At 52.8% G+C, this 26,818-nt stretch overlaps 1 protein-coding gene across 1 annotated transcript; it reads left to right on the forward strand.

The window, feature by feature from the left end:
- Nucleotides 1-257: 257 nt before the first annotated feature.
- On the forward strand, nt 258-22,142 carry TTC22 (tetratricopeptide repeat domain 22). The gene is made up of 7 exons (XM_031465195.2): nt 258-1,224; nt 13,873-13,928; nt 14,133-14,248; nt 14,907-15,025; nt 16,299-16,460; nt 19,639-19,791; nt 20,319-22,142. The coding sequence occupies exons 1-7, from the start codon at nt 658-660 to the stop codon at nt 20,853-20,855; spliced, it is 1,710 nt and encodes a 569-aa protein (XP_031321055.2). The 5' UTR covers nt 258-657; the 3' UTR covers nt 20,856-22,142.
- Nucleotides 22,143-26,818: the final 4,676 nt, after the last annotated feature.

Here is a 26,818-nt window from a genome sequence, read left to right on the forward strand (position 1 = left end):
GAGAAATCCCAAGTGGGGAAGCCTGATAAACAATGGCCAAGGAAGAGCCGCAGGAGATGGCAGGCTCCATTCAGAGGTAGGAGAACCCTGAGGGACTGCGGAGAAGATGGGACAGCAGCAGGAGTGAGGGTGGCTTCTGTGCGCGGCTGGAAGGGCCAGTCCTGACTGTCTGAGTCAGCGGGCTCACAGGGAGGGTGGAGCAGCGCTTGGCTTGGGTTCAGCAAACTGGATTCCAGGCCTACTTGGGCACACCCAATTCTGTGACCTGGGCAAGTCCTGTTCCTCGTCTGAGCTTCAGTTTCCTCAACTGCTGAGCAGAGAGAGTAAAAAAAAAAAAGCACTCCTTTTGCCATGTACGGGGTTTGCGCGCCGCGTATTTGGCACTACACCTGTTTTTCTGGCACACCTGGTTGTGCAATGCGGGCGTCTAAAAGTCGCTGAGCAGCGGAAGCTGAAACACCCGCAGGACGCTCCGGAGTCGACGCTCTGACCCACCCACCGGCGGGCGGCGCCGTTGGGGCCTCCGAGGGCCTCCGCGGGCCTCAGCGGGCCTCCACGCGCTGACACTCGCCTCCCGCGCCGGGCTTGCTTGAGGGGCGCCCCCATCCAAGGCAGGCTCCGGGGCCAGCGCGAGGCCCGGGGAGCCGCGGGGCAGCCATGGGGGAGCCTGAGGCGGCGGCCGAGAACCTGGACGCCCTCATCAACGACCTGGACTACTTCCCGGGCCACTTCCACCTGGAGATGCAGCTGAACTTCGAGCCGCGCTCGCCGGCCTCGCTCCGCGCCAGGGACCTGAAGCTGCAGCGGGACGGCCTGCGACAGGAGCTGGAGCTGGCGGCAGCCCCCCAGCGCCTCGCTGTGCGCCACCTCCTGGGCGCCTTCGCCTTCTACCTGGAGGAGCTGGACGAGGCCCGCGAGTGCTTCCTCGAGGTGGCCCGCGAAGACCCCGGAAACCTCAACGCCTGGGCCAATCTGGCGCACTTGTATGGGCGGCTAGGGCAGGAGGAAGAGGAGGAGGCGTGCGCCGGGAGGCTGGCTGGACTCATGGGCCTGGCGGGGGACCAGGGGACCGCCGGGGTCCCCCAGCTCCGCGCGGCGCGCTGCCTGGCAGAGCAGGGCTATGCGCACGGCTTCGACGTAGGCTGCGCCACCGCGGAGGAGCGCGCTCGAGTGCTGGAGGCCAGCATCGCGCTCTATGACAAGGCGCTGGGCTACGCACAGCAGGTGGGTGACCCCTCCTCAGGCTGAGGGGTCCGGGGTCATGGCTCCTAACGTCTGCAGGGACGCCCCCGGCCCCCAGGTTATCCCCAAACCCTGCCCCGTTGGCTACCAGAATAACTTTCCAGTGTGCATCTCCTCTCCAGCATCCCTCCTTGGGTCTCAGACCACGACTGTAGCTTTTCTCAGCTGTGCTAGGGGCGGCCCTTTCCTAGCGGGTTAACCTGCCTAAGTTTCTTTTCTGACAACACCGCAAACTCAACAGGCCAACTCATCTCTCTCATCTTGCTCCTCCGAGCAAGTACCTGTCCCTGCACCTGTGCACACCCACTTAAGTAAAAGGCACAGCCTCCAACCGGGCAGAAACAGGCAGCATTCTTACCTCCTCTCTCTCCCTCATCTCCCACCCCTGTCCTCTCAGACCCCAGATCGCATCCATTCTGCTTCCTCTTACTGCTAAGGTCCATCCACTCCTCTCCAGCCTCCATCATTCCCTGCCGGTACTGGTGTGGTCACCATCATCCTGCCTGGATTCCTGTCCTCTCGCTTGACCCTTCTGCCTCCTCCTCCACCCTGCTGCCAGTGTCATGTTGCTCAGTCTTGCTGGCTGTGTCCCTTGGCTGCTTACAACCCCCAGTGACTCCCCACTGCCTGGCAGAGAAGTCCAAGGCTCTCTGGTGGGCACTGGAGACCCTCTGTGATCTTGCTCTCTTCCCTCCCTCTGCCATGTTCCCCGCTCCAGCCAGACCTTTGCCACAGTCTACTTCCCCTTGCTCCTTCGTGGGCCAGGGCTCCTTACAGCCCGCCTTGCCATTCTCTTGGCCTCTTTCTGAGGTGCCTTTTGCTCCACCCTTGCCTAGAAGGTTCTTCTCTCACACATCCCCCTCCACTGACTTCAGGCTGGGTCAGGCACCGCCCCTGGGCACCCATAGCACTGCTCACACTGTCCACTTACAAGTGTGTCTCCCCACATCAACCCTGAGGTCAGTCTTTGAGAGTGGGGACAACATCTATGTGGTTTACCACTGTAAACCCAATAGCTGGCCCAGTGCTTGGACACAGTGGCACTCAACAAATGTATCTTGAATGAATGTATGTGCAGTGTAGGCAAATACTAGGTTGTGAGTTACCTACTGCTGTATAACAAATGCCCCCTAAAACTTAGCAGCTTAGAACAATAAGCATTTATTATCTCAGAGTTTTTGTGGTCAAGAATCTAGGCGTGGCTTAGCTGGGTACCTCTAGGCTGTGTTCTTGTCTGAAGGCTTGCTCAGCTGCGGGGGATCCGCTTCCAAGCTCATGCACATGGCTGTTGGCAGGATTCAGTTTCTCACTGGCTGTTGGCCAGAGGCCTCCCTCAGGTCCTTCCATCACTTTTGCTACATTTTGTTCATTAGAAGCAAGTCACTAGGTCTCACCCACATGCAAAGGGAGGGGATTACACAAGGGCATGGATACCAGGCAGTGGGTAATGACTAGGGGCCATCCCAAAGGCTGCTTGCATTGGATGACAGACAAATGATGTAGAGGGCATTATCCTCCTGTTACGGAAAAGGAAACCACAGTTCAGAGAGATACCGTAACTTTTCCTTGAAGGCACAGCACAGGCAAAATTGAGCTGATAATAATAACATTTAATAGTGGTGTAGATTTGTGATGTATAAATGACAAGCCTTCACATGCGGGTAGGATGGCTCCATTCACAAAGTGTCTGCACATCCCCTTGGAACCTTTTCCACCAAAGCTTTCGGCTCCCCTGAAAGAGGAAATGTGGAGTCAAGACCTCAGGGAGTGCTGAGTGGAGGGCACAGACTTGACTTAAGCGGAACAGTGCAGGGTGCAGGTTAAGACAGTAGGCTTTGTGTCAGACAGTCCAGGTCCAAACCCCAGTCCATGCTCTCACCTCTAATCAGTCCTTAGCATTGCTGAGCTTCCCTTTCTATGAAATGGGAATAATAGTGATACATGTATCCTAGGATTCCTCATCTGTAAAATGGGGACATCATCATTTGGTTGAAATCATAACTAAGAGCTGATATTTGGGGAAAGCACCTCTATAGAATAGAGCCTGCGCAGAGACAGCAGGGTCACAGATGACCCCTGCCTCTCCCGGCCTGGGAGAGCCGCCTCCACCCCAGGCTGGGTGTAGCTGTGGCCATCACGTGGGGCCAACAGGGACCCAGGTCTCCTGTTTCAGAGCCTGAACCCAAGGCCCTGAATGCAGCTGCCCTCAGTGGAAGGCATGGCTGGCTTAGTATATGTTGGTCACAGCCTCAGAGCGGGGCCTGAAGAGTCCAGGACTAGGGGCCAGGAGGCAGGGGTTCTCATCTCAGCTGCAGTGCCACTTGCCTCGGGGCCTGCTCCTGTCTGGGCTGAGGGTTCCCCATCTGTGAAGTGGGGGGTGGTCGCGGAGACTGGATGGTCTCTGAGGTCCCTTACTGCTCTCAGGAGGGGACTCACAGGGGGAAGGCTTCCTGGAGGAGGTGAGCAGGGAGGCAGTAGGGGTAGAATGGATTCCTCCCTCCCTGCCGCTGGTCTGCCCAGCCACAACGGGGCCACACCCTCCCCACTAGTCGCCACTTAGAGGAGAGAGTGTCAAGCAGGGCACTGCCTGGCACTCCAGGGAGGGAACTATTAATTGCCTTATGTGGGAGGTGGCTGCCAGGCCCTGTGCCGTGTCCTTGAGTCTGGCCCAGCGGCTGCTCCCCAGGTCTGCACTGATTGGCTCCTCAAATCCCAGGAGAAAGTTGGAGATTTGAGCCCCCCATGTCATCATCTGAGGATTAGGAGAGATCATACTTATGAAGTAACTGATACAAAGTAGATGCTCAGGAAATAGTCACAATCAGAATGACAGCGATGATTTTGTTTAGTTAGAGCAGGAGGCTTGGGTTCAAGCTCCCAGCTCTCTTATATTTTGCTGTGTGGCTTTGGGCAAGTCACCTTCCACCCCTGTTCTCAGTATCTGCTTTACAAACAGTCAACAGTGGTGACCTCTGCCTCAGCTTACTGCAATTATACAATCAAATCTTGAGGTAAAAGTGCCCATAAACTGGTAAATTCTGGGCGTGTCCAAGAGGCACATGCTCAGCATCTTAACATTTATTGAGCACCTACTTTGTGTCAGGCCCTATCTTTAAGAACTCTTTCCTTTTAGAAGCTCATGGACAGAGGGAGGAACAAACACTCGTTCCTTCATTAACTAGCCTTCCCTGAGCCCCCTCTCGTGGAGTGGTGTGCTATGACTGGCTGAGGCCACAGGCATTCATTACTTGGCCTGTGACAGGTGACAGTCATCTCTGAGTGCTGTACACCAGAGACTGTAGCTTCCAAACCAAAAACAGGACCCCCAGAGGCTGACAAGGGAAGTGCACTTCAGAGGCATCAGGACCAATGTTGGCATCAGCAGTGACCTGGCAAGTCCAGGTCCTGGGGATAGAATGACAGTAACGGAGCTTCAGAGAGGGAACACTTCCTTCCAGCACAAGTGACTAAGGGAGGCTTCTGGGAGAGGCAGGAGTGTACTGGCAAGAATGGGGCAAGGACAGTCCCAGCCGGGGCGTGGTGTGTGTGAAGGTCCTGCAGTGGGGGCCTGCAGAGCCTGAGGGTTTTAGTGACAGCAGAACTGGAGCAAAGGACGAGGCCTGGAGAGAGGGCAGCTGGAAGCTTCACGGGGAGGAGCACAGGGTAGTCCTGAAGAACTGCTGATGGAGTCTCTGAAGTCTGGTCCTGCCCTCTCTCAGCCGCACTTCCTCTTACTTCCCTTGAGCCTTACATCCCAGCAACTCTGAACTACCCATACGTCTCCAAACATGCCGTGCTGTTTCCTATGCATGTACCCTCCCCTCTGCCTAGAAAGCAAACTCCATCCATCAAAACTCAGCTCAAATATCACCTCCCCCTTGAAACCTTCCTTCATACAGCACACACCATCACATAGTAATATTCATGAACATTCTTCTCTGGGTGCCTTCCAGACTTTATCCTGGTCCTCACAAGAACCCTCTGATCCTATTTTACAGATGTGGGAACTGAGGCATAGCAAGGCTAAGTAACTTGATCACAGAGCCAGTAAGTGGCAGTTGATTCTACGCCACTCCGACTGATTTCAAAGCCTTTGCTCTTTCTGGGAGGTCGGAGAAGTGGGGTGCGGTCAGTGGAGTGCAGATGTCTGGCGGGGTGGTGAGGGGAGCCCCGACACAGGCAGTCTCCTGGAAATCTAGGGTGGAAGATGTGAAGAAATGGCGAGAGGGTCGCCATGTATTAGGGGGTTGGGAAGGATGAGGGCAGAGGTGAAGTCAGAGTCAGGCTGGGGAAGGAGGAGTCAGGACAGTGAAGTCACAGCCACGGGATCCCCCAGTCGCCACCCACAGGAGCACAGCTTGAGGTGTGGCGGTCGGGGCTCTGACCCACCAGATGCTGCAGCTCCAAAAGATTCTCCATCCCGAGGGGGCTGGGACCATCCCAGGCAGGGAGGAGCTCCCAGAGTGCAAAGAATTAAGAGCAGCCAAAGAGTCAATGACAGCTGCTCATCTGCCAACTAAAGTTACAAGAGAAAACATCACAGCAGCTAGTCATTCAGACCATGATCCAAAAATAAGCAGCGAGTTTGCGTGCGCGTGGGAGAGTATCTGTGACTTCCTTCCTCAGCCTTCACTCCCTCCCTTCCCTGTCCTCAAGTTACAAAAATACGATGAGGCAGGTTGCTTTATCGGTCACTCCTCCCGTCCCCCCAGCCCCCCTCTACACACACTCACAGATGGATTCTTGGTGGAGTCTCAAGGCTGAGTGGGTATTAAGAGCAAACACTTTGGCATTAGATAGACTCAGTTAAAATTCCGCCTCCATCACCAGGTGGCTTTGGGCAAGTCACTTCACTTCTCTGAGCCTCAGTTTCCTCATCTGCAAGATGGGATTCTCACATCATCTCACAGGGTTGCTGTGAGGATTAAGCCAGAGACCACAGAAGGCTCCAGGCAGGGTGCAGACCACGCTGGGGTCCACCCTTTGCCCCACCCTCCCTCCGCCCCAGCGAACTCAGCTTCCCTCTTTAGCAGAGCTGTTCTCAGCCTCTGACTTGTCTCCAAGGGATGCTGTGTTGCCCCCTAGCAGGGGAGCTGTCTGTCCTGGGCGTTCCTCTGTCTCTACCACGCAGTGTCTGCCACGGTGTTGGACACCCAAGAGGAGTCTGTGACTATTGCTAAATTTAATTTGTTTTTTTAGTTTTAAAATCCCTATTATTTTTTGTTTGTTTGACTTTCGTGCGGGGTGGTTTTATTTATTTATTTATTTAACGGAGGTACTGGGGATGGAACCCAGGACCTCGTACATGCTAAGCATGCTCTCTACCACTGAGCTGTACCCTCCCCCCTCACTATTTTTCTAAAATAAGGTAACTCAAACTTATATTTCTCTAAGAAACAGTATCTCTGTCCCACACTAACTCAGTTATTTGAGTGTCTCTCCCTTTACCCGGAATGCTGGTGGCTTCACACACATGCACTGTACACACAAGCACACTCATATACACACACACATGCAGCTCCTTCACCCCTGCTCCTGGTCTGGGGCATACCCTGGGCAACAATAGGAACCACCACCACAGTGAGTGCCCACTTATCCAGCCTGTGCACGAGACACAGAGATCAGAGATTTACGTTCATTAGTGCATTTGATTTTTATTCCAACCTCACACACTGGCTGCTGTTGGGTATTGTGATTCCCTGTTGCACAGAGGACAGAATGGGGCTCAGGGAGGGGAAGCGACTTGCCCAAGGTGACCCGGTACACACAGGCCATCTAGATTTCAGCTGGTCAGCTGGGGCGGGCGGGGAGGGAGGCAGTGCTGGGAGGCGGCAGCCAGCCTCACAAACAAAGGTGTGGACATTCCAAGCAATTGCCGCACCCAGTGGGTGGGGACCTAGCAGGAAGGGCTCACCACTGGTCAGCACCCCAGGGTCCCCGGCATACACACACACAGCTCTGTCACCAGCAGGGAGGCCAGCTCCAGAACCTGGGAATTCCTTGAGGACTAGGATTTGGGTTCCTTCCTAGCCCTGCCCCAACTGGCTGTGGGACACTGGGCAAGTCACCTCCCCTCCCTGTTACCCATTTTCTCCTCTGTTATTGGACTAAAGTGGTGGCTGGAGTGATTTCAGGTTCAGGAAGGACTTTGAGAGCAGAGAAATGGGAGAAGGAACGAACATTCTGACAGAAGAAAACACATAAACACACATAGGGAGGTGGGAAATCACCACTTGGGGAATGAATGTTGGGGACAGTGTTTTGAGGGCTTTGGAGTTGATCTCCAACTTTTGAGATCATTGGCAGGGTTTATCCTTCCATGGTGCTTGCAAATGCATGCGCACACACACACACACACAAAACACAAATCTGAGTGGTTTGATTCGGTTCAGCTAGGAAAGGAGCTGGGTAACATTGGACGATGAGCTCGGCCCTGTGCACTCATGTGCTGCTTTTCTCAGATTATCTCCCTTGATCCTCATAGAAATGCTAGGGAATCAGAACTGTTATTAACCCCATCTTACAGATGAGTAAACTGAGGCTCAGAGAGGTATAATGACTTGCTCAAGGGCACACAGCCATGAGTGTGTCTGATCAGACCTAGGACCAGAAAAGGGGTGACAAAGGGGAGCTGCAGTCGATCTTCTCCAATCTTAAAATCTTTGAAGACCATTCAGGGAACCGAGCTGGAGCTGAATAGCTGACTCACCTCCATGGCACATCACCCGTCCCCACAATGCCCTCTGCCCAGTCGCACTGACCACTCCCATCAACAAGCCTGTGACACAGGCAGGCCAAGGGGATCATCCCCACTTGTAGATGCAGAAGCTGAGGTCCAGGCTGGTCCTGTGGTCTTTCCTGGGTCCCTGGGGGAGGTAGAGGCAGGGGTGGAACTCCAATCCCTTCCCTCTGTTTACTCCCCACCCCCAGCCAAGCAGGAGCTGGATGGGGGAAGAGAAACCCCTGCCCAGCCTTTCTGGTGCCTGCCCCCACGGTTGGCAGGCCAGCCAGGTGGGGAGTGGGTGGGGCTCCGTGTGCAGAGCCTAGAGGCTGCTCTGTGTCATCAGAGGACATTCCAGTTACGCAGGAAGAACATATTCCTGAGGCTCTGCCACCTGGTGACTTTTGTTTCTGCAGCATCAGCCAGTCACAGGGTCGTGTGATGAAGTGGAAAGAGCAAGGATGTTGAGGGGAGGCAGATCTGAACTTGAATCCTGGCACCTCCCCCTGGGCTGTGGGGCTGGCTGTGCAGCTTTTTTCTTGGCCGCTGTTTCCTCACCTATGGAAGGAGGAGGGCGCATTACTCCTTGACGGCCGCTGTGCTGATTCAGTATCACGATGCAGTAAAGTGCCCAGCAGGCAGTCCATGCTCGAGAAATGTTCATTCTCTTTCCTCCTTCTCTTCCCCCTTCCCCTGAAAGACAATTAGTCAGCTCTCAGCAACTGATTCTGAAAGGCAAAGTACAATGTCACCAGGGGCAAAGTTTGAACTGCAAGGCGAATATTTTCCTTAAGAACCAATAAGGACTCTGTATGGCAGACACAGAGATTTGTAAGCCATTAGTATAGTAAGAGATCTTCCACTGAAATCTTCTAAAATAGCCAAGCCCCCACAACATTTCCTTTTTTGGGGACCACCTCTTGAAGTAAGTGGAGTAGCCAGCCGAGACCCATCCTTTTATCTGCCGAGTTAGCACAGACCTCTCTGTAATGTCCAGTCCTGATCCCAGTATTCTCTGCAGGCTCTGCCAGCTCACCCACCTTTGTGAATTACCCTTCCAGCTGTAGCAGCTTGGATCTTCAGTCTTCCCCGAGGATCACAACTGCTGATCCTTTCACTCTTTTAAAAAGAGATACACTGGCCTGCCATTTTCACTCAGCTCTCCACAGTCCAAGAGCCACGGTTCTACCAAATTCCCAGGTGATGCTGCTGCTGCTGGTAGGGGGACCCCACTTTGAGAACCACTCGTCTAGGGTAGTTCAGTGCAGGGACCCTGAGGCTAAGCTGCTGGCTTCCCAGCTCTGCTACCTTCTAGCTGTGCCCCTCCAGGCCACAGTTGCCTCTTCTGTAAAATTGGGATAATCATAACCCCCACCTCTTAGGTAACCCTGGAGTTAACACTTGTAAACTACGTGCCTGGTGCATAGTAAGTGCTCAATAAAATGTGCTATTATTAGTATAGCAAAAAAAAAAAAAAAAACAATGGTAGCACTTCCAGGTTTCATTCTGGGCTTTAACACTGGCCATGTGACTTTGAGGACATCATCTCGCCTCAGTGTTCCCATCTGTATTAAGACAGAGATGAGAACCCACTTTACATTCCACGCAGGGCTGTCAGAATCATGGCATCTGTGTGAGTGCACTTTGTCTGTGGCAAGTGCTGTGCAAACACCTGCAGCAAAGTTTTGGGGAAATAACATGAAGTCAGAGAGACCTGGCCTGAAATATCAGGTGAAGTTGGCATGTCTCTGCCTCTTTGAGCCTCAGTCTCCCCATTTCTAAAATGAGGGTATGCCTAGTCAGGGCCTCAGAGGAGCTGGGAAATGTCCTGAGAACCCTCACCTGAGGTCTGTGCCTCACCATCCCCCTCAGCCAGCACCAGGATGTAGCCAGCCAGTCAAGGTCAGTGCTGGTGCCTGGGTCTTGCCCCGCCCCCTCCCACAGAGCTCCCATGGAGCAGCAGCCGAATGTGAGCCCCTCCAGCTTGGAACCTGGGCTGACTCACATGCTGGCCAGTGCCCCTCACAGACCCGGAGCCCCCGGCTCACGGTCCTGATGAGGATGAACAAGAGAAAGGGTGGGGTGTCCTGCCTGAGCCCACACAGGGCAGGCCTTCAGTCCACATCCCTCTCCGGGCAGTGGTCCTGTCAGCCCCTCCCGTGCTGCCTCCAAACAGATTGCCTCTGGGAGCCATCAACTCTGGAAGTGAATTCCTTGCAGCAGTAAGAGGTTTCACAGCAACTTCATTCTCTAGGAGAGGGGAGAAACAGCCCCTCCCTTCTCTAGGAAGGGAGGGGGCAGTCAGAGTCCTGTTTAATTTAATTTAACGCACTGTGGCTTGCCAGGTTGCCCCTGGTAACAGCTTCAGCTACTGCTTCAGTTACAACCAGACGGATTTTTAAAGAGACAGCCCATCTGAGGACCAGAATTGCACAGCGGAGTGAATGGTCTCCACCAGCTTCATCACAGGGATAGAGGATTAGAACTCAAGCACGGTGAGGCCTCAAACCAGGTCTTTTTATACCATTAACTCCATTCTGAAGCTGCAACCTCATAAGCCCTCCTGAAAACGGTACTCTAAAGTGGGATCTGAGGAGGGGCCACACTTGGGAATAATCATGGAGATGTCACTCAGGTAGCTACTTCTCCAAAAACAGTTTTCGTCTTCAAGATGAAGGGAAGGAGAGTTAACCTATACGGGTTGCCCCTGCAATTCAGGCACTTTGCCACCAGGTGGTAGTATTGCTCGCTTAGTGCAAATCCTAACCACCTCTTGAATTACTCAAGACTCAAGAGTGGTGGTGAAACCACTGGGTTTTAAGTCCTGGTACTAACTAGTGTGTGCCCTAGGAAGTTGCTTCACCTCTGCAGTCTCAGTGTTCTCAGAGATACAACAGGGAGACTGATCAAGATAACTGAGTGCTATGGACAAGGCTTGGGGCTAGGACTACAAAGGCATGTGTTTGTACATCCCAGCTCTGTCATGTACTAAATGTGTGGTTTGGACACAGAATTTCTTGCATCTTGAATACGAAACAAGGGAGTGGCTATGAACCAGGGACAGCCCTGGACACCACGTTGCTCTCCAACACTGGGAACTTATGGAGACGAGAAGGGTGCAGGGTCCTGGGGCCCCACAGAAGACCTGAGGCCCTGGGAGCACAGCAGAGGTTGGAGATCAGGGTGAGGCAGGGTGGCTCTGATTCCAGGGCCTGAGACCTTGTTGCCCCACCTTGAACTGAAACAGGGCAAAGCAGCCTCCTAGACCCCATAAGCCCTCTTGGCTCTGACTCAAACTAGGAGAAAGGGGGCAACATTTGTAGCGCACTACTCACAATGCCCCTTTGCCAATAAGGACACAGCATCTGAGGGGCAGTGCATCTGCCCAGGGTCACCTGCCTCATGTGGCCAGGCCTGTTGGCCACCCAAGCCTCCGCTGTGTGCGTTGCAGCCCGCCCTGGTCTAGTACACCTGCTGTCCTTGTGGCCACACCTCTTCTTCAGGAGCCTGAAAGGGGAAGCAGGTTCTGTGTCTCTCCACTATGACTCAGTTTGGCCAACCTCAAAGCAGGCAGGGGGCCAGAGGTCATGAGATCACACCTACAGGCGGCCAGGGAGCCTGAGGCACACATGCCTTTGGTCCTTCACAGTCAGGTCCTGACTTTATATCAAGGTCTTTGGCCAGCTTGGCCCACAGTAGTTGCCCCATGAATCTGAGTCCCTTTCCCACATCCCAGGCCCTGTGTAGGTATAGCAGGTAAGGTTATCTGGCAGCCCATCCCAGCCTTTTGCCTTGGCCGATGTTCCCCACTGAGCTCTCAAGGGTGCCCTTTGATCCTTAGGACCCGCCGCTCTCCCCTCCAGACAGCCCTGTTCCCAGCTAAAGCCCCCATATACATATTGCCACCTAAGTAAGAGGACAACTCTTCAAGGTGGTGTGATTGCAAAAACACACTGGATCTTAGCACTCCCCAGCTCTAACCCCTTCTATGGCTCCCCACTGCCTTGCAGATGACCTCCCGGTCCTGACCCTGCCACTCAGGGGCCCCTCCTGATGTGCCCCTGCTGGCTCATCCCCCACCCCTTACAGCCCCGACACACCTGCTCGCTCATCTCTGAGCTTTTGCACATGATGTGCCCTCCATCTGATGCCACCTCTCACTGTATCCACCTGGGTGGTTCCTACTTGCCCTTGAGAACCCTGCTCCAGTACGTCCTCCTCCTCTGGAAGCCTTGGGGGGCCCCCCCCCCTGGATCATGCAGGAAACCTTCTCCCATAGCTCCTGGTGTTCCTTCTGCTCTGTGTCTTTCAGCTGGCTTTCCCTCCAGACCAGGCTTGGGCCTGGATTCAAGACTTTGCCCCTATGGGCAGTCACACCACTCAGTGGGATCTACTCACAGGTCTCCCTTCCTCTCTTCCTCTGAACCATCCAAGGCCGCCCCAGAGCAGCCGCAGCCTAACTTGCCAGCATTAGATCCCCCCACCTGCTCACAGTATGTGCCCCCATTCCTACTCACCGTGCTCCATGCTCACCAGCTGCCCACACGTCGCCATGCTGAGCCCTCGTCTGGAATGTCCCTGTCCCCCACCCCATCCTCTGAACTACCACTGCTGTCCAAGACCCACCTTACAGCCTATCCTCTGTGAGACCTCCTGAGAGTCTCCTGGCTGGAAGTGGCATCTCTGTCCTGTGGCATTTGTCTGCATCTCCCTCGTGGCCTTGATCAAACTCTGCTTCATACTATGGTTATTGATAAGCCAGTGCCATGAGGGGTGCTTGAGCTCTGGAAACTAATAAATGGAGTTCAAATCCCAGCTCAGACTTGTGCATGCTATGTGACCTTGGGCAAGTCAATTTACCTCTCTGAACCTATGTGCCTGTAAAATGGGATGACACCTGCCTCATAAGTTGTGGTGAGACTGAGATGATGGGTGTCAGGATCCTGGCAAGTGGCAGACACTCTGTCAAACCCTGTGATTTATGCCTAAGTCTGTCTCCCCAGCCCGACTGTGAGCCCATGTGGGCTAGGGTGCAGGACCCATTCAGTACCACTGCCCCAGAACACCCAACACAGGGCTGCACAGCACAGATGCCCAGAAGTGCTGGCTGGACTGAAGGCTTCATCCTAGCTGCTGAGGGTGGGGGTGGAGGGAAAATGGGGTCCCTGAGCTGAGGAGGCCATTACGGGTTGGGGGTGGGGTGAGTGCAGAATGGAGACAGAGATCAACCAGGGAGATGAATGCGGAGGGAGGGGCTGGAGCCTGAGGCAGAGCCTCTGAGATGCACTGGGGGTTTTATTGGTTTTCATTAAAATTCCTTCCCGAGGCAGGAGCAGCTACTCCCATAAATAACGGCATAAATATTTTATCTGGTGCCCCAGTCAGTCTAAATGCACAGCAAAGTTGGCAAGAATAACAATGGGAAAACAGTTCAGGGCGGTCCTGGGCTTCAGCCGAACTCACTCACAGGCCCAAAGGGGCTTTCTCAGGAAGGCAGAAGCTAAGGGATGGCGCCAAAGGGAAGAAGCGGGTAGATGGTTGGGGGAGAAAGAGAGTGACCCTTGGAGTAGGGGCCCTGTGGTCGGGGGATCCAGAGCACAGGTCTGGGAGCCAAGGGGAGGGGAGCTTAGCCTGGAAAGCAAGACGGGAGAAGGAGGAGATGTAACCCATGCCTGCTTGGTAATGGGCACCTTGCTCAGAGCATTTACTCAGGTCATCTTGTCAAATCCTCTGTGACCAGAGAAGTGAAGTGACTTATCCAAGGTCACCCAGACAGCCAGTGGTAGAGCCAGGACTATGATCAAGGGTATACTTGCTGCTACACAGGGTTCACAGAAAGGGTGGGGATCTATGAACAATGTCCCAAATGCCCTAATAACAGCAGTACGAGCCATTCTCTGCTTCCCTAGATCCCAATGGAGGAGAAAAGGGGCTGGTACTTCACCATGGCAACGCTCTTCATCAGGTCAGGCTGGGGGGTGGGGATGGGAAGGTGGGGAGGGAGAGGGGGAGAGGTGGGGCCTGGAACCCAGGGGAGAAATGACTGAGCCCATCTTCATGGCAAGGGCTCCCCAAGTTCCCCTCCCTACGTCGGCCTGGGGAGGACTTGCAGCCCTGCTGGGGACAGCTGGAAGGGTGCTGACCAGCCGAATCCCCTTCTCCACCACAGGTTAGATGGCATCTTCCTGGAGCTGGGCAGTGAGGAGCAGAAGAGGCTGCCGGCCTTCAACCGCACGGTGGCCCTGCTCCGCCAAGTCCTCAAGTCCTCGGAACCCCACCACCGAGGTAGGGCCCATGGGGACTGGTGGGAGGGCAGCCTCTGCCCGGCACTCCCTGTTTCCGTCACTAGCCCTGCCGGTCTTGTCATTGTCCCCAACTCTAGCACTGTCTCCCTTTTTTGGACCCTGTTTCTCTCTCTCCGCACCCTCTATCTCTTGTACTCACTTGTTCATCTCAAGGAGCTCACACATCTGGTACAGGTGAGCGTGCCGACTGCAGAATGCGCTGACTACAAGCGCATGTGTCCAGGCCTGTCTGTGTCTGTGACCTAGAGGGTAAGAGAGAGAGTTCTCCCTCTTCCAGTCTCTTCTCCCCATTTTGTGTTTGGGGGAATGAAGGCTGTGTTGGAGAGGAGTCATTTTCTCACAGGGATTAGAACTGCAGAGCTGGGGGAGAGTTGGAGGCAGGAGAAAGGGAGGCATCCTAAGTGAGGTCCCCTAAGTGACACAGTAAACACAGAATAAGCACTGAAATGGTTCATCCTCTCCCCACCCTTGTTTTTCTCAATCCCTGGGTGGCCTGTGGTGATTTCGGGCCACTGAGCCTCCCTTTGTCTTCCAGGGGGCTGACCCCGGGAGGGGAGCCGGCCCCTCCCTTCTTGTGGCTCCCCTCCCTTTCTCCACCCCGCTGCTTCCTGAGGCCCCTCTCCTGCCCTCGCCCCCAGCTCTGGCCTGGTGCTACCTCGGGATGCTGCTAGAGAGGAAGGACACCTTCTCCACCACCCCCATGGGCATCCACGATTGCGGCTTCTCAGGGACCGACCCCCTGGACTGCTTTGGCAAGGTATGTGCCCCCAGCCACACCCACTCTCCAAACCAGGACGGACCCCAGCCTCCTCTCCCAGAACCGGCTGCCTCTCTGAGTGTCATCCCCGCACCCATCCCCTACTCCGAAAGTGCTCTTACTCCAGACCTTTCTATCCGCCCAAACAAAACCAAAGTGCTCCCCTGTCCTCTTTGCCTATGAATCAGCTCTTCCCCACACCCAGTCTGGCCCCAGCCCATTTTTCGAGGCTTTTACCTTTAAACTATTCATAACTTCCCTGATATATCCTCAGGCTCTTCTCCTTCAGGTCTTTGTTCACATGTCCCTCCCCATCCCCAGGAGCACAGTGGAAAGAAGATGGGTTTAACTGGGGTCCAGATGCCAGCTCTACCCAAAGGTCACAAGACCCTAAGACAAATCACTTCCATCTCCGAACCTCCTTATCTATTATGTGATCTGTCTACCTTGTAGGACATTGAGAGACTCAAAGGATGTGGTGGACGAAACTGTTCACTGTAAACTATAAAGAGCTGTTCAAGCCTTATTCTTGGCACCATGTTTATGTGGCAGTTTCCACTCTTTTCTCAGTTTTGAAGTCTTTCCTGGAGGCCAAGAACCCTGTCATTTTCACTCCCCTGTACTTTCAGCATGATGCCCTGCATGGGGCATGCCCCTAGTGTTTGCTGGTGAATAGTGAGCAATTTCTTGATGAGAGATCTTAGAACAGAGCAGAGCATAAATGCTGGTTCAAGTGTGTTCCGAGAGCTGTGTCCAGTTTAACACACTGCCTCTGCCCCTCCTTGGTGGAAGATGGGGCCCCTGCCCTGCAGGAATTCACCATCTCAGGGGCAGCAACGAACACAAGGCAGGCAGCTGTCAGTAACAATACAGTGTTGGGGGGAGAAGTGCTGTGTGTCCAGAAGAAACACTGTGCTGTGTGAGGATGGGGGAGGTAGAGGCTGATTCTCGCCCCTCTTCCCACCTGCCCTGGGAAAATGAGGGGGACATGCACCAGATGTGTGTGAGGAAGAAGGGTTTGCCTGGGGTCTGGAGGGATTCACTGGACATGTCCCATGAACTTGGCAGAGAGCATAGCAGTGAATCAGGGACTTAGGAGCTAAGTGCCAGTGAGTTGTACTCCCAAATGTTGGGTCCGATGATATGACCCAACATACTGGCAGGTGGATTTGAGGAATAAGAGCCTTGGGGTGATATGGCTTTACCCAGAGACCAGGTTCCAGTTTTGGCAAACCTGACGAATGGTTTGCTCTTACCCTCCTCCCTTACCCAGGCCATCGAGATTGCCAAGGACCAACCCCTTATCCTGAATCGCCTGGCCAAAATCTTCCACTTCCTCGGAAAGCAAGACATGGCCATTGGCACCTGCAACATGGCCCTGGACATCCTACGAGATCCAGAGCTCAACTGGCAGGCATACTGCACAAGGGCCAAGGTGAGTGGACCCACAGCTCCACCTCATCCTGCCATCAAGAATCGGACAACAGGGGCTAGGGGCCGAGACCCTATGGCCAGAGCCCATGGGTCACAGAGCCTTCATGGTGGAAGGGGGCTTAGGCGTCGGAAGGCTCACAGTTTGTGTTCTCTAAGATTGCTGAGTGAGAGAATGAAGGAGCTTCCACCCACTGCACGTCCCTTCCACAATGACCTGGCCAGCGGCCCGCCAGCCTCGTCCTGGATTAGCAGCCAGGGCAGTCAGACTAACCCGGTGGAATTCTTGCCTCTCCACTTACTGCTGTGGGACTTGGGGCAAGCCACTTACCCCTCCAAACCTCCATTCCCAAAGATACAAATAATAACATCTATCTTAAAAAGTTATTGGAAGACTAAGTGAAGTAACATCTAAAGCATGTGCCTAGAGCACGGGAAGTGCTTGTGAAAGGCACAGGGTGTGTTAGAGGTGGTCTAATGTCGTAGATCAGAGCTCTGGCTCTGAACACTGCTGGTCTTGGTTCACATCACCACTTACATGCTACCAGACCATAGACAAAATACTCTTGCCCAAACTCCGAGCCTCAGTTTCTTCATCTGTAGACTGGAGGTGATTGTACCTGCTTCACAGAGTTGTTAAGAGAATTAAATTAGAATCTGTGTGTAAAACTCTGCACTAAACACATAGAGTTCATAAGCAGTTTAGTACTATTATTAGGTGTATTTGTAACTGATTCACTGTCTCTCAAGGTGTCCACTATGGTCGCTCAGTTCTGCAGATTACTAACTTAACTGAGAGCTGCCTCCCTCTGGCTGCCCCCAACTGGTCCCACATCTGCCCTCTGGAGCCCCCACAGTTCCCATCTGCTTGGGGATGGAGCCCTGGAGCTCTGAGTTTACTTTGCTCCAGGCTAAACAGTCTTCTCCACTCCCTTTCATGAGACATGGTGGTGAATCTGCTCTCCTGGTCTTGGTCCATATGACACAATCACTTTACCAGCAGGTACTAGGCCGTCAATTCTCTCATTGTAGTTGATGTGATCATTATCAATAGTAATATTACTCCTACTAGTAACTAATAACACTTTTCCATAACACTCTGCATTTCACCCAGCACTTTCACGTTTGTGGTCTGATTTAATCCTCACAAGACCCTGTGAGAGGCCAGATGTATGTCATTCTACTAAGGAGGGCACAGAGGCTCGGAGGGGCAGTGACCTTCCCCGGGTCCTACATTTAGTTAGTGGGAACTCAGACCTCACTCTCCTCCCCCCCATCATAGGTTGGCTTGTATCTTACACTCACTGCCTCCCTGTACCTCCAAAGGTCATGCTTACTACTCAGATGACCAGACTAGCACCGGGATGGTGGCAGGGGATAGTGAGAAGGAAGGAACAGAAGGGAAGGGAGCTCTGTGTAAAAGCCTCAATCCCTGTTGTGACCCTAAGGCCCTACCTTGCCCACTACCTCTAGCCACCCTTGGCTCAGCACCCTCTCTCCCAGTCCCATGGGGGTCCTTGCTGTTCCTAAGGCCTCAGGGCCTAGAACCTCGTCTCCCAAATATCCAATTCCTCCCTCCCTTCTTGAGGGCTTGAAGAAAAGGCAGCTCCTAGCAGCCATCTTACCGAAAATGTCAACCTCTCGCCAACACTTCATGTCCTCCTGTCTTGGTTGATTTTTCATTCGTAGCACTTATCATTCCCTAACATACAACTTGCTGATTCAGCATGTTTATGGTCTCTCCCCTCAGCTAAAATACATGCTCTGTAAGGACAGGGGATTTTGTTGTTTTGCTCTCTACTCCAGCCTCAGTAACTGGAACAGAAACTGGCACACAGCAGGCTCTCGATGACTTATTTGTTGAATGAATGAATGAAGGAATTGAGCACCTATCGTGTGCTAGGTCCTTTCTAGAATATGTTCTCTCCAACATCATGGTAACTCTCAAGGAAGATTTTAGTGTACTTATTTTTCAGATGTGGGAAATGAGGCTCACAGAGGTCAAGCTAATAAAGAGAGGGAGGAGCTGGAATTCAGCCAAGTCCAACTGGCTCCAAAGCCAGAGTGTCCCACTCACACCCCACCCCCGCCCCATGAAGCTGTCTTAGAACCAGAGCCCCCAGATGACTATAAAGCACTAATACCTTCAACAATGACTTCTTTTTTCTTTTTTTTTCTTTTTTTCTTTGTTTATTTAAAAAATTTTTTTTTCATCTTTTTTCCTTTTTCAGTTTTATTAGGTAGAATTATTACAGTTTGACTGTACATATATATTGCATGTAAATACATATATACAATATACTGCACTTTTTTTTTAGTTTACATATGTGTACTTATCATTGTTTCTAAGAACAGATTAGAGCTTTAGCTTTTTAAACTTACATAGCTATCAAAGGAATATAGCCAACCACAAAATAAGAATCAACAGAATGTAGTTATCCAATCATAAAGGACAGAATGACCCGATTTTCCTTTCTCCTTCTCCACCTCTTCACAATCCCTCCTGAATCTCTAGATTTTCTGAATGCTTCAAATAAATGTGAGGAAAAGGGAGGAAGTGGTGATGAAAGCAAAGATCTAGGATCATTTGTAACATGATGCTTGTAAGCTGGGGCCCCCTGCCATTCTTCTCACACTGCTTGCTTATGTAGACTCCCACAAAATCAGTGCTGCCATCTCATCTCAAATAACCCCTCTCCCCCAGTCCCCTCTATCCCATCACCCTGTTTATTTTTTCACAGCACTTGTCACCACTTGAAATGGTACTGTTTACTTGTTTATGATCATCTCCCTGATTAGAAGGTTAAGTTCTGCCAGGGCAGGGACCTCATCTGCCTTGTCACCACTGCACCCCAATACCTAGCACAGGGCCTGGCTTATGGTGGGCACTCAATACACATTTGTTGAATGAATGAGTGAGTGAATGAAAGGCTCTTACTTCATCCAACCCCCTCCTCATACAGAGAGGGAAACTAAGGCCCAGAAAGGGGAGTGGCTAGCCCAAGTTGGCGCATGACTAGGACCTAGGACTCCCAAGTCCCAGTCTCAGGGGCTTTCCACTGCACCATAGAACCTCCCTGATTGCTGCTGAGGAAAAAACAGGCTTTTTGGGGTGGGAGGTAGAAAGGAGGGCAGGGGTCCTTGCTTGGAGCATCCTCTCTGAGCAGACACTCTTTGGGCAGATCCACATCAGAGCCTACCTGCACGACTTGGAGCGAGGCAAGATGGGGCTTGGAGGCATACCTGACAGGAACCATCTGGCCTGCGCCAAGGCCGACCTCGAGGAAGTGGTCAAGGTGTGCCCAGGCTTCAGGACCTACCTGGACATTGGGCAGGTAAGGCAGCCTCTTGGCTTGGATAGTCATGGCTTACTAAAAAAACCTATTAACTCTCTGCCAGGCCAGGCCTGGGCACTGAGGACACAGGGAGGAATACCGGATAGTACCCACCTCCTGCAGCCATGGTGAGGATTATAGGATATAATACACCTAGAGCATCCAGAACAGGGACCGGTTCTTTCTAAGCACTCAGAAAGGGTGGACCATTATTCCGTATCCAGAAGTGCCTTCTGTGTACAGGGAATGATTATCAAGAGATGACAATATCTTAGGTATGAAAAAACTGAGGCCCAGAGATTGCCCTGCTCAAGGTTATAATGCCAAGAGCCATGGGGCTGGAACTGGAATTGGAGTACTGTCTCCTTCTCCAGGACAGCAGTACCAACATTTATGATGAGTAACTGTCGAAGGAAGGAGGGTGGGAATGAATGCATGGAAATTTTGAAACAGCAAGTGTGGGAATGGAATGAGCGGGGAGCAGCGATGGCAGGGGAGAAAGGCTCACCCCGCCGCTGCTACCCCAGGTCTACTACTACATGGGCGTGGACGCCGTGCAGGAGCTGCTGGCGGTGGACGAGGCGGCGCTGAACCAGGCGCTGGTCTTCCTGGCCAAGGCCGGCGAGTCGGAGCTGGGCGCCACGCTGCCGGAGCTGCAGCTGCTGCGCGGCAAGTGCCTGCGCATCAAGGGAGAGGAGGCCAACGCGGCGGCCTGCTTCAAGCGCGCCGTGGAGCTGGACGACGCGGGCTCCAGCCACACCGACGGCTTCGGCTGCCTGCTCGAGGCGCTGCTGGCGCAGTGGAGCCAGGCGCAGCTCAGCGACGCCGAGCTGGGCCACGAGGTGGACGCGTGGCTGCGCCGTGCCCAGGACAAGTACCCGGCGGCGCGCCTGCGCCAGGAGCTGCAGCGCGTGTGGCGCGGCCACACGGGCGAGGTGCTGGGCCTGGCCCGGGCCTTGGTGGCTCAGGGACGGCCAGCGCTGGTGCGGCTGCTCTTCGAGACCATGGAGCGCAAGGGCGAAAGCACAGGCCCGCAGCGGGGCCTCCGTGCCTACTCCTTCTGAGGCCCCGCCCCGTCGGGGCCCCGCCCACAAATGATTGGACCTGGTCTGGGAGCTGGAAACCGGCTCTCGCTGCCATAGGCTGGCAGGTAGGTGGAGCCAATCAGATTCGAGAATTGGAACCGGGAAGTTGAGACATTGGGGCGGTTTGACGTCATCACAGAGGCGAAAGGGCCTGATTCAGGAGAGCAAGGGAGGCTGGAGGCAGACGCGAGGGGCCACTGGGAAACTGCCAAATTGAAGGACTAAATTGTGCAAATACGCAGAAAAAACAAGATGGCTGCGAGTCTCTCAGAAGATACAGAAGATAATTGGCTCCATTTTGGCGACTTTCTAGTCCTCGAGTGCCCGTCTTTGGATTCCCGTGAGTCATTCTCCATCCTTACCATAAGACTCCCTTTACTTAAGTTGAGTGGAGTAGGTGTCAGGTCCTGCAGCCGAAGAAGCTGTGGCTAGAGCAGAGGGCACAGCCATCAGTGAGCAGGTAAGGGCAGGGCGGTGGTCTACACCTGGCTGCTCAGGGCCCTTTCCTGCCTCTCTAGCACTTCCAGCAGGCCTCATCCTCGGTCAGCTTAGACTGAAAGGCCCCCAGACTCCCTTAAATAAAGCCTATCAATAGAAACTTTGCTTGACTTCCCTGTTCTTGGCAGAACCTAGAGGCCCCACCCAGCAGGAAGTGTCACCTGCAGCCAGTCTCAAACCTACAAGAGAATGAAGAAAATCTTGGCATTTTACACCCTTGGAATCGTAGTTATAGAATTTTAGATGTGGGATTTTATTGTCAAAGACTTAGGCTTTGATTGCCAGCAAATCTTAGAATGGCCAAGCTGGATTCTTGTGGCCCTACTTACAAGAGCGAACTTAACCTGAAACTCCAGATTAAGTTCTTTCCAGACTGCAGGAATGCTGGTTGTACATAACCGCAATGGCAAGACTCCTTGCTGCAGTAATGGTTTGTGGTTTATTTTGCACTCTCCTCCCCCGACCTTTTTTTTTTTAAGAGTTATACTCACTGCTTTGCTCATTTTCCTGATGCTCAGACTGTACTAGGGGTAGGCCAGCTTCCCTGCATCACTTCTCATGTCCCAAGTGACAGATGGAGAACAGACTGAGAAGTGCAGTCCTTGGAGATCACGCACTCCAATCCCTCACTGTGCACATGGAGAAGCTGAGAGCGGTGGAATGAAAGTGGCTTGCTCAGAGTCACACTTCCTAGCCTCCCTCCCCCGTCCCTCCAATTTTCAGCACTTTTCAGGTTTGGAAAAATGCTAATAAACTGGAAACACTAAAGCATTAAGTGTTTATGTATTAAGGGTTTGTGTGTCACCTGTCACCTGGAGCACGCTGACATCCACTGGGATAATGCTGGTATTCCAGGCACCTGTGAAACCTGGTCAGTGATACCACCCTTAGGCCCCTGAATTCCACCTTACAGCTCATCATGGCTCATCACTTTGGGTGTGATCTCTGCCTCCTTCCTTCCTCTCATCTCCATTCCAGCAGAAGCCAGGAGGTGACTGGACAGCACGCAGCATACACGGCCCTGTCCGCTTCTCCCCCATCCCTTCTCCACCCGTGACTGTGACCTGTGACCTCCCTGAGGACAGGAATCCATCTCTTTCTTCTGCTTTCCCAGACAAACTGAATTCAATGTGGTTTGCTGGCGAAGTTGGAAAGTTGTTGATGTTTGTCCCTTCCCCAGGCTTCCCAGTTTCTTTCCTTCCTTGCTTTTCCTGCCCTCAGAGTCATGCAATTCCCCTTCCATTGCCTCCTACTCCTGCCAGACCTTTTCAATAAACTTTCTTTCTGATAATCTCATTCACATTAATTGTATGAACGACTAACCACCACCCACTAGAGCTTCTCTCGGGGGTTTCTGCATGCTGGCCAGGAGCTGAAAAGAGAAAGGAAACCCCATTTCCAGGACTGCCTCCCATGTGCAAGGCACTTCATACATGGAAACTCATTCAATATTCTCACCAGTGCTGAAGAGTCGGCATCGTGATCCTCATTTTATAGGTGCGGACACTGAGACACTGAATGAGGTCACAGATAAGCATGGGAAAAGCCAGGATTTGAACCAGACCTGCCCCATTGTGTGCAGCCTCCTGGGACACAGCGCTTCCTGGGAGATGTGTCACGGGTAGTCTGGAGTTGGGCCTGTGATCACCAACACAGCACGACCCCGCTTCTTGCCCCCAGTGTACTAGTCTCTGTGCTCCCAAACCGCCTTACCTCTGTGCCTTTGTGCATCCTGTTCCTCTGCTGGCTTTTTTCCTATAATTTCTATCCCAAGTGCTCAGCTCAAAGGTGCTTCCTCCAGAAAGACTTGCCAAATCTCCAGCAGTCATTAATCACTTTGTTTTGTGCACAGGTCCCTCTTGGGGCATTGTGTCTCACCACGTTGCATGTAGTCCCTTGTCCTTGTATCATAATGATGTCAGCATGTCTGTTGTCCCCACCCAACTCTGGTTCTTTTCAACAGAGACCACATCTGATTCAGCCCCATGATACTGCACAGAGCTTGGCACACAGGCAGACTCAGTTTTGGTTGTTGAACTGAGGGAACTCAAAGCAGGGGCATGGCTGCCTCAGTCCCAAGCAGGTGACTCCATCACCAGGTCCCCAAGGGCTGAGGGTGGGGCCAGGTCTGCCATCCAGGGGCCTTTGCAGCAGAGCCCTCAACCAGAAAGCATGCGCTTTCTTTCCACCTCCTCTCCAGCCTTAGGTCAAGTCCCCAGTTTTGCAGCTGGGACACTGAGGCCCAGGTAGGGAAACTGAGACAAGAGAGGGACTTGGCCAAGGTCAAGCAATGAATCGATGACAGTTACGAACTTGAACCCCACCTCCAGACTCTTGGGTCAGTGTTCTCTGCGCTTTTGGATAGAGATTACTTCTCCTTTGCCAAGTTTACTTCTGCCAACTCCAGGAGGGCCATAGGCCTTTCAGTCACTCACTCAACAAACATTTATTGAGCCCCAGCCGAGTGCCAAGCTTAGTGCCAAGCTGTGGGGCTACCATGGAGAAGGAAATAACCCTGCCCTTCGCCTTCAGGGAGCTCCCAGGCTAGAGCATGCAGAGCGGGTTATGCAGGGCCTCGTGGGGACAGTAGGGACTTGGGAAGCCCAATGGGGAGTTCTGGAGGTGTTAGCTCTCAGAGCTGGCTACCCCACCCTCTACAGCAGTCACTCTCACACTGTGTTAGTGGCCTTTCCCCAGCCCGGTGGGGAGGAGAAAATGGCTGTCCCTGGGGCTTGGGACCTGGCCTTGGCCACTCCTCTTCAGCAAACCGCTGCTGAGGCCAGGCCAGGCAGTCCCCCAGGACCATGGTAGGGGAAGGCTAGGGGCTGGGTGATTGTTGTTTAATTCCAGCTTTGAGTCCTGTGGAATACCCCTGCCTACTGGGCGGCTGGGGGGACAATGTCTGTCACACAGCTACGCAGCAGTAGTTCCTTAGGGGAGCACTGCTGTGTAAAAAGCCCTAATGACCCCATAATCAGAGTGATGAAGATGAATCACACCTTGTGCTGCCTGCCTATTCCTTCCTCTGTGTCTAGAAGCCAACATCAGTTAGTTAGAAACTCCTGTTTGGCCAGCATGAGCAAGGCATGTTAAAGATCATGAAAACAAGTGAGATTTTTCAGTTTTCGGTTTGTAGAATTTCAGTATTGAAAAGACGCTTAGTCTTCACCTCTTCCAGCCTCTCCATCTAAGTCAGAACTCCTCTCCACAGTGAGTCTTCTGAAAGGAGTATCTAAACCACTTGCATGCCTCAGGCAGACAGGAAGCTCACTACCTATTGAAGGAATCCATCCATTTTTTAGCAGTCTAAGTCTTCTGAGTTTGTCTTTCTATTAAATTGAAACGTTCTTTTATATGATTTCTATGTCGACTCAAGTTCACCTTCGCCACACAGAGCAGACCCCAATAAGCAGAGTGACCTTGAATAAGTCACTTTGGCCCTCATTCTCTTTTTCTGTCATGGCACCTATTACAGCGTTCGAGTATTCAGAGGATGGCTGGCTACTCTGCCTGCAGCCAGGCTGAGCTCTGCCGGGGCCCAGCCTGGAGCCTGCACAGAGTGAGTGCCAGCAGCTGAAAGCTGAACAGAACAGGGCTTCTCCCCGTCCCTAATCAGGCCCCAGGGGAGCACCCTGTGTGGATGATGGTGGCTGGATGCCAAATGAAGTGAAATATCTCCTTTTCTCAGGCTGTTAACTTTTTTTCTTGTTTAAGGAAGGGGAGGATAATGACATTTAGCACTTTACAACTCAGCAGTAAAATGAGCAGATGGAAACAGATCCCCGGCATCGTGGGCATGCTTCCAGCAATAAACCCTCCCCAGCTCTGGCTCTGGCTCCAGGGGGCTGAAATCACTGGCAAGTCTTGCTGATGGGGTTAGGGACACAGCCAGATCCCTCCTGCCCCCGCTCTTCCCATGGGCAGCCACTCCGGGCTGCACATCTTTACTGCACATCCCCACTTCTTGCTTCTTGCCCCTCCTTACCCTGTTCCACCTACATGGAGCACCTTTCCTATCCCCCCAGGTCTGTTTAGAATATGACCTCCCCTAGTTTGGAGATGAGGGGGAGTGGAGGTGGGGGTTGTGCTTGGAGAGACAGTGGTGAGCAAAAACTCCCGTGGAGCTTGGGAAAAGTTCCAGCCGGCCTCTAGGTGGCCACAGAAGAACAATTTGAGCAGGCAGGATTCCACAGGGAAGTCAAAGAATATCATCATCATCATTATCATCATCAAAACTATTTACTGAGAACTCGCCATGGGCCAGTCCCCATGGCCCATGTTTCAAACACCTCACTCTCTTTAATCTTCACAAGCCCAGGAGCTATGTATCAGCATTGTCTCCATTTTACAGTTGAGGAAACTGAGGCTCAGAGAGGTTAAATAACTTTCCCAGGGTCCTTCCACTGCCCTGAGTGGCTAGCAGGCTAAAGAGTAGTAGTGAATGGCTTTTTAACTATTTGGGGTTTAGATTACTTTCTCTTCTTTCACGTATGTTGCTCTATAAACTGCACGCTTAGAAGATCTGAATGCACTTTTCATTTTTTTGTTTCCAAACCAGTTAAGAGCTTTGTGATGGGGCTTGTTCTATTTTGGCATGTAAACTGTTTCATTAAACTGCAGCTCCACTGTGAATTTTACTTGTCACCCACAAAGTAAAAGAAACAAACAGAAGAACCCTTACTGTGGTGGTGAGCTATTGCTTCCATCTGCCCAGCACCTCTCCCTGTGGGGAATGGCACCTCTTCTATGCTCCTTCCCTAGTCCGAGCGGTGGCAGAGGGCTGCCAATCATAATACCCTGCCCCCTGACTGCAGATGCTGACATATGACCCAGGTTGGGCCAATCAGCGTCCTTTCCGGAGAGTTTCCCAACTAGATGCAAGGGACAGAAGATGCTCTCTGTCTGTCTGCTGGAACAGCTATTAGTGACCATCCCTGTTAGGATTAGGCTTAGCTGTGGGCATCAGAGACCTGAAAACAGTATCTCAGACAAGACGGTGTGTGCTTATCTTGCAAGGCCAGCTCAAGTATCACCTCCATGCCCGCCATGTCCCCTCTCCCTTCACCCACTGGGTACCTGCTAAGGTCATCCTGCTGCAAGCACCTGCCACTCTCCACCTGGCTGGAAGCACTGGGTAGTTGACGCCCTCAGGAGTAGACTTCAACCAAGGGGAAGTGGAAATTGGAGGATAAATACCCAAGCCTCATAAGCAGGGGTGGGGTGGGGGTGTAGGATAATTCAGAGGAATGTGAGACTGAGGTCCAGTGGCCTATAGTAGGAATCTGCTCATTCATTATCACACCTTCTATTCATTTCCGGCCCCTTCTCTCTCTCACTTCCCTACTCTCCTACTAGTGTTTCCTGAGATCGCCTCCAAAATAAACTGCTTGCCCTTGAATCCTTGCTTTGAGGTCTGCCTCTCAAGGAGGCCGGCTTTAGACACC

This window comes from Camelus dromedarius, chromosome 14, assembly GCF_036321535.1.
Source record: "Camelus dromedarius isolate mCamDro1 chromosome 14, mCamDro1.pat, whole genome shotgun sequence".
Classification (NCBI taxonomy): domain Eukaryota; kingdom Metazoa; phylum Chordata; class Mammalia; order Artiodactyla; family Camelidae; genus Camelus; species Camelus dromedarius.